This window comes from Aphis gossypii, chromosome 2 (assembly GCF_020184175.1).
Source record: "Aphis gossypii isolate Hap1 chromosome 2, ASM2018417v2, whole genome shotgun sequence".
Lineage (NCBI taxonomy): Eukaryota > Metazoa > Arthropoda > Insecta > Hemiptera > Aphididae > Aphis > Aphis gossypii.
The window spans coordinates 29,459,755-29,476,016 of NC_065531.1; the positions used below are offsets into that span (position 1 = coordinate 29,459,755).

The following is a 16,262-nucleotide window of genomic DNA, read 5'->3' on the forward strand; positions in this document are numbered from 1 at the left end:
TATAAATAAAATTATAATACATACTATCTAAGAATACGAAGTGACACAAAATAGAGTAGGTCTACTTTACATTGGTGGCAAAACGTTTTACAAATAGATTTAGCTTGCAAGTACCTGGAATGCGTTGTAGACGCACGATTGAATCGGAACATCGTGACGTTTGAAAATAAAAAAAAGATTACAAATCAAAAATAAAATGTGAACGATTTATAAATCATTTGGCGGAAATGCAAGTAGTTAACAATCAAAAACAAATGTCTCCTGTTGTCTTGTATACGTATCCATTAACAATAACATCACCGAGATACTAGTCACAGCTGATAAAACCACCTTACCGCGGCACTGTTTTGTTGATGTTCAACGTCGAAGTAGCAAAAAAGTGCAAGACATAATTTTACACATGAACGCATATTATGTAATAACTGTATACAATTATTTTATTACAGAATCAGTTATTATACCTGATGTATAAAAACGACGTTATAAGAAAAAAGATGCCGTAAAGTTATGGTGCGTAAATCTATAGGTATATTATAGTAATATGTATATGTCCAAATGTAGATATTTTATTATCGATAATAGTAATATTTGTTATTATTAAATTTATATCAAACTAAAGTTTCTTAGTACCTATTCAATTAACAAATTTCAAGTATAATAAATTATTAAGATAAGAAGGTAGGTTATAACCTATTTATTAATAATATTACAACATCAAGCAGATATATTGTTTAAAACTAGAATCATATTCAAACGATATAATTAATATATGGTTACAACAGTTCACAAGCATATCTGAAACCAGTACCGATAAAAACAAAACAATGATTTTAAGTCATTATCAACAATTTCACAAGCAAATTTGAATAAAAATGACATACAAGACAGTCTTGCAGTATTTTTCAAGACTTCTAGTTGCAATATCTTTTTTTTCGAAGGATAACGGGTGAACGGAAAAAAATAAACTACTACAAACCCATTTAGTTTTATTAGAGTGTGCTACATATTGATAAATGACGCATTCGTTTGGACTTATCTAGAGGCTTTTGGGTAAGGGAAATTGAAAAATAAACTGAAACTGTTACTAGTTAATGTATAATACTGAAAAATGTTCGGAATTGAAAACGTGTTTTTCACACAAAATACACTTACGCGTGTTCTTAAAATCAAATGTTAGTTTTTTTATTGACTCATCAAATCAAATTTAAATAGATAGAAATTGGCTTGATCGGTTTATAAAATTGATAGAATATTTTTAGAGAATTAATGCATTTTAATCAATTCGTTTAAAGTAATAAAATATATTGATGTCATTGAATAATTTGTGAAATTGGCAGGCAAAATTGATATTTTTGATGGCTGACTCTCCTGAGGCATATTTAACAATCTATATCAAAAAATATTCGTTGCCAGCATTCCTTAGCAAAAATTTAGTGTCAATGACAATATTCACTTGTGAAAAATATCAATACAATATCATGAATATTGAGTAATATTTCATAAAAATTATATTAAAGTATAAATATTTTTAAATTGTTTGTTTAGATAATATTATTATACTTCAGCGAATAATATTAATAAGGTTTCATAAAAAATTATACTTTCTGAATATTTCATATTTGAATATATTTTTCCATTAAAAAAAAAAAAAAAAAAAAATACAAATTAACAAAATGTGGGTTGAAAAACGTTTAGAGTTAATTCGGGTGGACAATGTGCTAATTAAAAAAAAAAAAAAAAATGGTAAAATAACAAAATAATGTCGGACTAATGATGGTGACGTACAACGGATATTAAATATAAAAGCCATAAATATAAATTCAATATCGAAAACTAGTACAATAACGTGAGTATACATAATAATATTGTGTACAATATTCAAAAACAATAATAATTTTATAACACAAATATAGTATTAATTATTAAAAAAAAGTATAATGTTTTAAATCTTTATAAACATTTACAAAATAACAATATTGTAATGAGTAAGTTATCAGCTGAAAAATGCATTATTTTGGTGAAATACATTATAATTTAAAAATTAACTATGAATCGTTTACTCGCTGGCATTCGTTATAGTTTAAAATACACAGTTGGTAATAAAATACTAAGTACCTATATTAAATTATTTCAGTTAAAAAAAAAGTATATATTATTATTATTACCTATAATAATATATTAAATTAAGATGATAATATGCATTTTATAAAGCTGAAGTATAAATTATTATCCAATAGAAATAAATCAATGGTAAGTATATAACCAACCCATTGATGTGTCACTAATGGTTGGCTTCTTAACAAAGCCAATCACGCCCATTAATATCGAAGATCAAAATATATTATTTACACTGCAAATGGTTTGTATATATATGTTTTATTATTTAATTTAAAATACCAAGAAGTGTTATACTTCAATATTATATTTGAAATGTATTGCTACTATTCACTTGATGAATGCAACCATAATATAATAATGACAAGACGGAGAGTATAAAGTTCAACTTTGAAAAACTTTATTATATTTTTTTACATTGCGCATTTATATATTTTTAAATTATTTTTTTAAGGTTTGCTACCAAAGGCTGATAATAAACGTGACATTTATATCACACCTCGATTTCTGTAGAATATCTAATGGGAATTATATAGCCATTTTTGGCGTTGCTGTACATAAACTTTCATGTGACGGCAAGTTTTTAATATTATTTTGTAATACATAGTTGTTAGTAGTATAAAAAACCGTTCAGTGCTTTGGATAATTATATCTTAAATTTTACTTGGAGTATCTCTTAACTAATATAGGCACATTAATATATAAATAAATAAATTATAATACATACTAATAAAACTCTGAGTTTCTGTTGTGTTTAGTAAAGATAATACATATTATTATATTGTGCTCTTTTCCAACTACCAACATTGACAGTATTGTATTATAAAATACATTTTAACTAAGAAATTAATTGACTATTGTGTTATTTTAAGCAAATTACTATTTACAAATATTACATTTTATTTATATTTTAAAACGAAAAAGTTAGCCGTTAGGTATTGTAGTGAATTTGTTTTCAAAAAAATAAACAAAGAAAAATTGTTAAATATATTTCATAAGTAATAAGAATATAGCTAATATTAATTTATACAACATGAACAAAAATATTTGATTTGATACATTTGTCACATTTTAAAAATTAATCGGGAATTCCATTAATTATTGGTATTATTCATCAATAAATCAACTGTCATAACAATAATCAACCTATTATTTAGTTAAATATTAAGAATTTATTTATAACCAATAAAATAAAATACTTAAAATTATATGAAAATATAATAATACAAGATTATTAATTTTTTCTTTAAAAAAGTCAATATATATAATCTTATCAAAGTGAATAAACTGAGATGCAATTTAAACTTTAAAGTAAACAAATAGCTATAGAATATTTTTAGACTTTATACTGTCTATATTATAATAATATAATACATTATACTGAGACAAAATAAAAAGAAGTATTTTAGTGGTTCAATTTTTATTTTTGAAAATAAGCTTACTACTATCACTTATATCACATTTTGTATTTTGTTGACAACACTATCAATTAATATCATATAATAATTAATTTTTGTATTATATGGTTATAATATTATATGTTTATATTTATTTTTAAAATCATGGTTAATGTAGATTGAATAATAATTTATTATCATTTTGATTTTAGGTTTCAGCCTATTGTGCTAATATTACTTAATAAAATATTTTTATATTCAAGAAAAATTTTTTTTAACTAGTTAGACTCATACATTTCGTTGTTAAGTAAGCTACATTTTAATTACTTTGTTGATAATCATTATCAGCTAAAAATAAAATGAAAATATACAAAATAGAATTAAATATTATTATCCATAAAAACGAGTGCAGAAATGCCAAAAAAGCCAAATAGCAAATTATCAGATAAAGGGTATGTCAAATTCCTCGAAGTCGCAGTACACTAGACAATGCGAGAAGACGAGACCTTTTTATTCGAGTGCATATGCAAGACCAATGAATTAGGGCTAGGAGCAATGTGAGAATTTTGAAATTTTCACACAACAATTTTCGTGTAGATATTGCGATTTAATATTTTATTAATTTCGTATTTATTTTATAAAACCGTTCCAATCCAATTTTATTAAAAAGTAGGGATTAATTTATAAATTTATCTTTACCAATTCACTTAGTATAATAAGTAGGTTTAGCTAACCAAGTGATCTGAATGGAACCATTTGGATTACACCGGATGAATACGTTTCAAACAATATAAGCGAAAAGGTTTTTTTTCGTATCGAATTTGGATATAATAAATCATAATATTTGTGAAGTCTGAAAACAAGTTAAAAAAGTATGATATTTAAAAATGTTCAAAGAACTTTTAATTACAAAGTTATTTTATATATCCTTTTAAGAATGTACTTAAATTCAAAACTTATTTATTCCAATTTATTAAACTATGCAAGAACATGATACTAATTTTAAACAAAACTGTTTAACATAATATTACTAAAAATTATAATTACATGCTATTTATTTAAAAATAATCAAACCATACGTAAAACTTTAAATTAATATGTGTATTATAAAGTTGTTGTTAGACTATATAAACTAAGCTATAAATTGCAGAAGTTTTGGAATTGAAAATATATGATACTTTATAGTTGCAAAAAAATTATAGCAATACTTGAAATTTAGATTCCAGGTAAAAGATATTGTTTAATTTTTTTCTCAAATTATATTTTCAGTTATTATTTTATTATTTTTATTTTAAGAATAATTTATAATCCGTTATTATTTTACACAATAAGTAATTTAGGTGTTAATATAATAAATAATATGAATAGGTACAAAATAACACAATGACACATAATGAGGGAAGTAATTTATTGATGAAATTATCAATATTTATTATTTACATTATGTAGGTATGGGGTATTACTCAACTATGTATATAACTATGTAATATAACTCTCAACAATATTTATTTGATTATGATTAAAATATTATTTTAGTACCTATCATCATGTTTCTTATATTTAACGTATTAATTAATAGTTTCAATGTTTGCATGTCTGTGAAATTAATTATTTAGTATTACAAATACAACTATTATAACTTTTGTGTGTACGTGTTTTTACATATTATAATTTGGTAATATAATATATTTTCACATACATTTTACAGTTTTGAGTCTTATACATGTACATAATATTATTATGTCAGCAGAACAATTATTACTGTTTTGAATAGCCCAACACAGCATGTTCCGTGGTAGTAATCATTAGTAGATGAATTAATTTTTTGTTTGGGAAAATATCATCTTCGAGTATTCAGCGCATCGTTCAATATTATTGAATAGTTTTGTAATATTATCATATAATCTTAATGATAAAATAAGGTAGTATTATACGTAGATTTTTAGATAAACGTTTGATAATTTTCAAATCATTTTATGAACTATATATGAACACGTTGTGTGCACAAACAAATAAATATAATGCAATAATTTGCAGTTTAAAACTATCAAACAAATTAAGAAGGAAAAAAATACAATAAGGTATTAACCATTTTAACACTAATATATTATTATCTTTTTTATTTCGTTTTAAATTGTTGACTCATTATTATTAGTTTACCGAATTTAATTTAATTTTAATAAACTGTATAAATATCCTATGTATTATATATAATTGTTAAAACTACTATCTATGAATATATTTATATTACAATTTATGAAAAAACGATTAATCAAAGTACCTATAGAAAAACAAATAACAAGCAAATGTTATGTAAAATTTTTTTTTTACGTTCAGTTGGCGCTGAAGTTGTTATAATCTCAATACAATTTTTATTAACTAAACTAGATTAAAGTTGTTAAATCTGAACTGCTAGTCAAATGGCTATATGGCTATATCGACGGAATTGTTAATTCTATCTAGATTAAAATGACAAAGTGTTATAACACTGCAGAAATGATCTTTTGACGAAGTTATATTATCAGGATCTAAGGGTGGATAAGATTATAACTAATGAAATTTAGTCGTCGCTAAAAAGTCTATTAGAGCGCCGCGAAGGTTGAAACTTAGAAATGCAAATTCATCGTACCCTGTTTGAAGAAACACACATTTGTCTATTATGTTAAACTATTATTGTTGTACAACGTGCACAAATTCCGCAGATGTTGTCATGTATGAGACATGTTGTTCATTGTACCTAACAACAGTTGAGTATGTCACATTTCGTTCTAATAATATATTTTACTCCACACGCATAGTTAAAAAAAAAATAATAATAATAAAATATTTAATTTCAATCGTTACTCACTTGGCGTATCGGCCACACTCGTGCACAAGCGCCACCGTGCCGTCTGACATAAGTCTGGGGTAGTTGCACCTTCGGAACGAGCTGAAGTAAGCGTCAGCCTTGTCCATTAATCGACCCTGAAAATAAATGATACAGTCATTTTCTGTTGTCCCTTAAAATATATCACAAGTCATGACTTGTATGATCAATCAAAATGATGAAATATCAAGTGTGAAGAATATAAATCAAGTATCAATAAAATTGTGTACAATATAATGAGTATATTTATAAGAATATATTATTATGTTAACGTATTCGTGTTTCAAAAGAAATAAATCATAAATTAGACTAATATTGGTCTGGTGCCATAAATATTAAATGTTTGAATACGGTTCATAATAATTTTTGTAAAAAATCATCAAAATATCGAATATGTTATACTAAAATTAATTTTTTAAAAGTTGGTTGTATTGAAGTGGTTTAAGTTCAAATCCAATAAATTGTAAATTGTATAACAATAAATTATTCATCATTGCAATTATCGTTACTGTAATGAACCGTTCTGTGATTTTTTTTTTTATGTCGAGGTTATTAGATAACATTGAAGGCGTAAATAAATAAATGTCATCAAATTATTATAATAGGTATGCAAAATTAAAATATCAAAACAAAGTAATTAATTAATTAAATTGTTTTATTCTCCACTTTCCCAACAAGGTTAATTTGGTTGTAAAACTTCTTCAAATTGAGTCTTATTAGCAATGTACACTCTCATTATGGTTATTATATATTTATGTAAATATTAAATTATTTAATAGGAATATGAGAAAGGCTGATTAACTAATCTACAGTGAATATAATCAAATTTAAAATTTCGTAATTTTAAAATAATTTACTTTATGCATGAGGTCAGTAAATTATACATATATAAACTATCAGAATAAAATCAGTATAAATAAATACGTGTTAATATATATTTTATATTCATGCATCCGGGTTTTAAAGAACAAAATTAATTCTGATATTATCTTGGCGTACACGTATTTTTAATTTCTTAATACCCATGGATTCGGGGTAACTATTTATGTATTTTTAATATCCGTGGAATACCTTAAACTTTAAATTATAAATGAGTTCGATTAAAATTCTAGGTTATGTACTCACTTATATATATAGTATAGATGATTCAATATGAACTATTGATGAAGATATTTTTTTTAATACTTGATAGATTTAAATAATTAATCTACAAAACAAACTGAAAATAAGTTTCTTTTTAATAGTAATAGTACCCTATATTAGTACCCATAAACCTATTAATTGATTCATATTAGTTTATTTATTTGAAATGATTAATATATAATTTCACAATGTTTAAAAAACATATATGAATATTTAAAACAAATAAAAATGTTGAGTAGTTAACTTATTTTTATTTCACATAATATTTCCTCAAAAAATACTGAGATATTAAATACTCAATGTAAATATGTAGGTATCTAATTTATCAGTAACTCCTAAACCTAAAAGAAAAAAAGACGTTCAAAATATCTCTGTCAAATATTATCTCCTGCAAAAAATATATATAAAATAATACTATTGATGAAAATATTATCAAAAAAATATTAAACTAGTATCACAAATAATTTAAAAACATAATAATTTTGGAATTAATAGTTATTAACTATAATAATATATATTATAATTGTAACACAAATATACAAAATAAGATCAGTTCACAAATAATTTGTAATGCATTTTGGTTAATTTAAAATTATAGGTATTTAATTTTTTTTTGTACTATCAAATTATTCTACTATCCTTAACATTTATTCAACATACATTTTGTAGATTATTACTACATTTTTTAGACATGATTTTTTTCTGTTTAAACTGAAAAATTTTCTTTTAAAATGTTTGACTATTATAGTCTTAGGAGTACAAATTATGGAAGTCGAAACCATTCATTTTTACTGTGTTTTATATTTCGGAATACGAAATTGTTGTTATTCGTCTTTTTATTTGTAAAAATGATATAACTGTGATTTTCTAATATTTCATACCTAGACTATACGTAAATATTAATAAAATTTTTGAGATAATAATCGAAGAAATAATCAACCGAAACGAAAATTTATATCACTGCCTATCTGACAGTTGTATTTCTTTTTACCATTGTGTATTATAATAAAAATATCTAAATTTATTATGAACAATTCAATTTGGGTTTTAAATTATATTTTTGAACAAAAATATTTTATTTTTATATATTGATAATTTTCTAAAAAATATTGACCAGTCACAGCCATAGTTAAAATATATTTAAAAAACAAAATAATGTTTACACACGACCAATTTATTAAAACAAAAACAATAAGTAGACACCATTCCCTCAATGCAAAAACACTATTCAAAAGCATTGTAAACGCTTTTGTTTTATAAATGTCTCATAAAAAATAACGTAAAGTGTAAGCACAATGAATTTTCCAAAGTAAAAAATAAAAATAATTATGATTTCATTATTGTTAACTTTAAAAAACGGTAAAACGGTTTTTATTTTTATCTTATAAGTTATATTCTGTCGTCCAAAAGCCAGGAAAAGTAATTTCTTTAACTTTTGTTGTTTTCCTTTTAAAAACATCTGGCAGTAAGCGGAGTAACCATAAATACATATATATATATATATATATATATATGTACATAGTTTTTCATAAAAAAATTAACTGCTCTAAACTTTATTGACACCCAGAGTTTAGTAAAAAAAGAACACTTTCAAAAATTACTTTAACAAGAAGAAACAAAATACTTTTAAATAAATACTTTAATTTATTGTTCATTTTTATATTTACAATATACATTATCTGTGAGCATCAACATTAATTTTTATCTTTCTTAATATACCTTAAGGCACGATCTAAGATTTTAAGCAAATTATAATTATAATTGTGTAATTAATAATTTTCTATAATGAAAAGTATATATTTCATTATTGATCGGTTTAAAAGAGAATTTTTCGGAAAAGTATAATTTTACAACAATTTTAAACAAAATTTGTTGACAGTAAAATTACAGGTTTACTTATTTTATAAAATGTGAAGTACTTAAAAAATAAAAAAATAAAATGAAAAGAATGTGAAAAGGACAAATATAATAGCAATAGTTTGTTTAACTCACTTAGAATTATATTTTTTTAAACTTATACTCATCATTTAAAATTTATATACTGAGTATCTGTATGCAATTTGTAAGTTTTCTAAATCCGTTTATTCATTCACTGACAATTCGTAGAAATTCAAAACACGTGGGTGTCTTCTTTGCATTATAATTTAAACGAATTTCAATTTTCCTTGTATGTATATAATTACATTATTTTTTTTAATATGCGGTGATATTCTATACGTATTGCTTTTATAATTGAAAATAGATAGGCAAACAAATTGGACTAGAGTTCAAAAACCAGTATTTTGATATATTTTTTTTAACTTTTTCTTTACATATAAAGTGCTCGAGAAAAAATACATACACTTAAAAATATGAAGTGTCCAATATATTGCATATTAGAAAAAAACATGGAATTTTGCGGTCACCACAGTTTTTACGTTGGATAAAATTGTATTTTTCATCATTTCGAGATTCAGTCACGTACTGCTTGTTGAGAAAACAAACAAACGTTTTTGTTCTGTGTATAGCAATAGCTGTAGTGAGGCCACTTATCAGTAGATATTATGTACCGTATAACCGTCGCCATCGTTGGGCGTTGGCAAAACACCAATGGCTTACTTGTTTTATAACGAAGTGTAAATATTTTTCTGACATTATTATGAGTTTAAGCAGAACAAAGGTAAAAATAAAAGTACAAGTAATAGGTTCCCTAATAGAAACCCAAAAAACAATAGTGAAATGACAATAACTTAAAGCTTAAGGTCTCCGGTAATTAGAATTCTCCTCTTCCTTATACTAAGAATATTATAAAATTTGTTGATAGTTTAAAAGTGATTAAGCCATATTTTAAAATACAGCAATTTTGTAATCTATAAATTGTTTAAACTATACAAGTATGCAACAATACTCGTAAAATTATTAAGATCACCTTCTACGTGATTCGACAATAATGTTGTTGTATTGTATTAAGATTTAAGAATTTGAAATTATGTAAGAAAATTTATCCGTATAACAAAAAATGTATCTTTCATTTTAACCGGATGAATATTGTTTAAGTTATTTATCGTTTCTGAGATGAAAAAAATCAAAATTAAATACAATTGATTTAAGACGCAAAACCTTAAATACGTTTAAATAATGAATAATTTTGATTTGTCAAAAAATAATTAAAAGAATGAACGATTCTGATATAAATGCTTTATATTATATTCATAAAGGAAATTCAAGTAGTATAAAGAGACGTACATTTAGAAGCAAATTAAAAATTTTCAACATAAATCTAAACAACAATTAATGCTTCAAAAACGTTTTTATTTAATTTGCAAAAATAGGATTTATTTTATTTTAGCTATTTTTTTATTTAATTGTAATTATTCAAATACACGATATTTTTATATAATAATATATTATGTTAATTGTATGTATATTTAAACACTTTAATAATATTTTATAACTACTGATTGAAAATACCATTATTTATTTTAATCTAAATATTTGTGTGATTACCACTTTCGTGATCACAGTTAATAACCGTTGTTAAACAAATAACATAATTTATTCATATAAAATAATATGTACATAAAATTTAATAATTTGGGTTCAGTATTATTAATATCTTTGTTTAGTGTACGGATATGCGATAATATAAAGTCTATTAAAATATACTTATGCTAAAATAGTAAAATAGGTAGTATATTTTATTTTGTGATTATTATTTAATACATATTTGCATTCATCAAGCGGAAGCTACAGATTTAAACACGTCATATTATTAAATTTTTTATTTATTCTCAAGGGGCTTATTTTTATTGCTATTATTATTTTTTTTTATAAAAAAAGTAAACAAAGAGTATAAAATATTATATAAGTATCTTAAGATTTTCACATGAACACATTTAGTTTCTATTGTTTTTAACCAAAATTCGTTTTTTTTTTCTTATAATCCACAACATTCAACTAATGCACTAACTACTAGAATAAAACATTCTTGCATATTGATAAAAATTTAGTCTGAATGATAATAAAACGTCAATAATGATTATGATAAATAAAAATATAAAATCTACAAAATAAGAAGTATTTCTTTTTTTAATATTTAACACCACAAAAAATAATCCATTATATCAATAAACATTTTAAAAAATTAAAAGGCAGTTAGAAGAATATATCTACTCAAACTTTATTCGTATTGTTTATTTATTTTCGTAGTATACATTTTAATAATAATTGATTTCAAAAAAAAAAAAAAAAATAATAGTAAATAAATAAATAAAAATAATAAAAATGTATTAATTATTTTTTTTTTTTATTACAAACATGCAATTATCAAATTAATAAAAAATATTAATATTAATAACCTAAAACAACGACCAAATTTACCACTAATTTAACTTAGAATTATGTAGTGAAAATGATTAGTTTTAAAATATATATTGTTTTTAACTTCTTTTTAAAATATAAGTTTTTAAAATTAAGCTATTATAGCAATTAAAATATAAATACATAATATGTATATTATTATACAACGATTAAATAACACAAGCTGTTTGGTTGAAGGATGATAAAAAAAGGAATATAATGTATTTTTTCTGTAAGTGAGGGAAAATATTTTGAATTTTGAAGAGTATATTGAAGTATTTAAAAAGAAACGATAGGTAGGAGAGTTGTGATGGCTATTAGAATAACTTGTAGAGGAAATTAAAAATGTCACAGTTTTTTTAAGTTGTTGTGGAATGTACAGAGTAGGTTTGCTATTTTTTTCAATTTTTATCAAACAATCTTAACTTAAAAGTTAATTAAATACAATTATTTATGCTACACATAATTTTTTAAAGTAGGTACATACATTTATTGAAAATATAAAATAGAATACATATTTTATTTTATTAATTATTACGAATATTACATAATACTTTATTTCAATTGCATTTCATTTATTTGTATTACTTAATAATAAATATATATAAATATCTGTTTTATTTTTAAAATTATACTGCTGCAATTTGTAAAAATTCATCAAATAAAATAAGTTCATCTAAGTACATTTTAGTGTAGCAACGATTTTAGTAAAATTAATAATTAAAATTAAAATTTATCAATAAGGATTTAAACTAACTACAATTGAAGATATTTTATACTATTATTTTATTTTTATAAATTATTATAAACGATTAAGCGTATACAAAGTTATTTATCAAATTGAATATATTTAAATAAAAACCATGCATGGATTAAATAATGTATTTATCAAACCATATTATTGTGATTCTCTTATTATTTTATAATTATTTTATATGGAGTGCATTTTAGTCACTTTATCAATTGATTACATTTGATGGATGTCATCTTAAAAACGTGAGTAACTTCATTTTAATATTTTTTAATATTTCAAGTTTTAGTCTTTAGTTTTTCTTCCCAATTCACGAAAAGTTATCATTAAAAAAAGTTATTAAACATTTATGACAAGTTACAAGTATTTAAGTTTGAAAATTCATTTGGTAACAGTAGAAAAACAAATTAAAAAATCGATTTATTTTAATGACCGTCAAAAAGAACTTAAAACTTTACTAATATTGTGTAAGATTTTTCTATGACTATTGACTAAAAATAAAATCCAAAAAGTTAATTCCAATTTATCTTTAGAAATATAATAATAAACTTTAGAACTTAAGTAGGTATATGGTTATAATAATTATTATTATTAACAAACCTTTAAAATATATTTAATTTAATATCATATTAATGTAACTAATAACATAATTATATTGATATTTTACACAATTACAATTGTAAACTTTTTAATTATAGTTTAAATTATTAAATAATTTAAACTTTCTCAATTGTAAACAAAAATATGGTTGTATTCAAAATATTAAACACCTATTAAAATTTTTATTTTAATGCATAACTATTATAAAACTAAAAACCTTATAAAAATAGACTTTTATTTTGCTTTTTGTCCAGTTTTGTTCATTTTTCAAATTAATCGAGTATTCACTAAGTCTTTTATCAGTTAAATTAGTTACTAATTTAAAAACTAATTAATGCTAATATCATTAATGTCTAAGTATATAATCCCATTATTATTATTAGTTTAACATATTCAAATAATTTTATTTTTTATTTTTATTAATAGGCATAAAAAATATATATAAATAGGAGATTCATTTTTAGTGAATTATAATAGAATAAAAGTTATGACCGATTAAATTTCTAAAACGGATCCATTATTTTATTATTATATGTCTGGCTAAAATGACCATCCCGCTGTATCCGCGTAAAACAATTGCAGTCCTGGGTCAGTAATAACCAATTTCTACTGTCTCCGGTGAAAATCACATTATCCATTAGTATTTGGGTGGGAGTTGTGACTGGGAAGATAACAATAAAGAAGGGATGCCGGTGGCCGTAAATAAAAGTCCGGGGCCATATCAGATGACAGGAAATCTCCAAGACCAAACCTCTTAAGTACTCGGTTATTGTTTTTCTTGTTTCGTTATGGGTCGCATTGAAGGAAATCTATTTCTCGTTTAGTTCTACTCCATATCCTATCCCACCTTTGTAATAGCGTCGAAAAATATATTTGTTCGTAGTATAAAATACGTGAATCATTGATGTGCATCGGCGTTCCACGTTGGCGAGTATAATATTAATAATTATTGTGTGAAAATTTAAAACATATTTAATCCTTGTTATTAAATATGCATATTGCATAATATATAAAAAAACAATATTATTACGTTAATTAAAATTTATAAAACCATTATCACCAAAATAGATTATCCATAACAATGAAGAACATCAGTATTTTCAACCTAAAAATATACATAATATATTTAATATACCTATGCAAATTGTGCTCCATTTATTAGCCTATTTCTCTATATTTGTACTTGAAGGAAAAAAAAATGTATATTTTGGGATAATTTATGGACTTTGAATTATATCTAACTAGACTTTAGAATTTTACCCTTAATTATTATCAATGAACATTAATTAAATTTCATACTTGTCATTATGGCCGCCCATACAAAAGGACCCAGACTGGTCTATATTAATATGGAGTTACTGGTTTAATTGTATTCAAAGACCCAATTGTTCCTCAGGCTTTTGGAACTGCTGCAAATATTTTATTTGGAAATTTAAGTATTCTGCTCACCGTCTGATATTAATTTTGTACCCAGAACGATGCACGACGTATATCCAAACAACCGATTATAAGGAGAAAACATATCACCTTGTTTTTGATCAGTCAAATTTCATATTTACTAATTAAATATAAACTAATTTTGATTATAGCAATTATAAAAAACAACCATGTCTGCATTATATCCGAAAACTCGATTATGGGCAGTAATAGAAAAATAGTGTTGACAAAAAATATTTATTTATTTTTTGATATTATAGTTGGAATTAAAATATGCTCCTAAATAATAATTACGAAAACCAAATAAAAAAAAGTTTAGAGAAAATAATGAAAAATGCTATGAATAGTTATCAGAATATAGTCTATCCTGTTTCGTCGTAGTAATTGAATATTATTATTAAAATTTTGATTCATAAATAAAAAAATATTAAGTATACGCTATTCACACGAAATTAAACACATTTTTTTTTCAAGCAATAAAACATTTAACTCATAGTCAGAATAAAATATACAAAAAAAAAAAAAGTACTTTTATTATAGTTTATGAAAATAAATAACAATAGTTTTACAGTAAAAATGGTTATTTAATCATCATAGTTATTTTTTTTTTTTTTTTTTGAAAAAAACACTGAAACAATAATTATATTGAATATTGCAATACAATTTTATATATTGATATTTATTATTATATAACATAATTTTATATCAATAAATTAAAATTATATAGGTATACACATTTACATGATATAAAATTGCGTAGGATTTTATTTCTAAGAATCATATTATTTATAGTATATAACATAATATATACTATTTACAATTAAAAAGCACAAGTAAGTAGTTAAATTGTACCAATCTGATGATTTATTATTTCTGAGTATAATACTATATTATTTTCAATATTAAAAGAAACAAAAAATACATTATAACCATAAAGTATTATTTACTATTATCAATTATGTAAAATCACTTATCACTTTAAAACATAATTAAATATATCAATCAGCTGCCGTATATATCTAAACAAACATTTCACAGATTAAAATGTATATATTGTACAATGTAAATCTTGATATATATTTATACTTTTAGGTTAAATTACTGTAAGACCCGTTAGATCTTGCCTTTCCAGGCCAAAATTCTAGAAGCCCTAATACTTAACACATTCAACCTATTATTTTAGAGAACAACGCCTATCGTCCGTTTCTCAGTTTAGGCCCCATGAATCTCTTTCAACTATTAACAAGATGTACTAACTTGCAAATGTCATGTAATTTTATACCTACAAAAAATAATTATACCGAATTTGTCAGATACCTATTTTATAAGCATTTGATAGCATACTAAGGGAAGATTGCTTGTTTTACAAACTGAAAATGTTTCCATTTAATATTTAATTCTTTGTCAAATATTATCTTTTAGAACAGTATTCATAAATTTATTACGATTTTTCTCTCTTAAATATAATAATTAAAACACAGGAAATACCTAAGACAGTATAGTATCTCCTATTATTTACAATAAGTTTGCTCTGACCAAAATAACACCTCAAGTACATCAATGGCTGCGATTATGCCGGTGACATGGCGTTAATATCAATTAATGCTAATCCTTA

At 23.1% G+C, this 16,262-nt stretch overlaps 1 protein-coding gene across 1 annotated transcript in view; it reads right to left on the minus strand.

Moving 5' to 3' along the window:
* LOC114128014 (LHFPL tetraspan subfamily member 1 protein-like) overlaps positions 1–16,262 on the minus strand; it is a 214,893-nt gene that overhangs the window by 79,897 nt on the left and 118,734 nt on the right. The window contains exon 3 of the mRNA XM_050200434.1: positions 6,361–6,476. Coding sequence (XP_050056391.1) covers positions 6,361–6,476 — 116 coding nt within the window. The remainder of the gene's footprint in view (positions 1–6,360; positions 6,477–16,262) is intronic.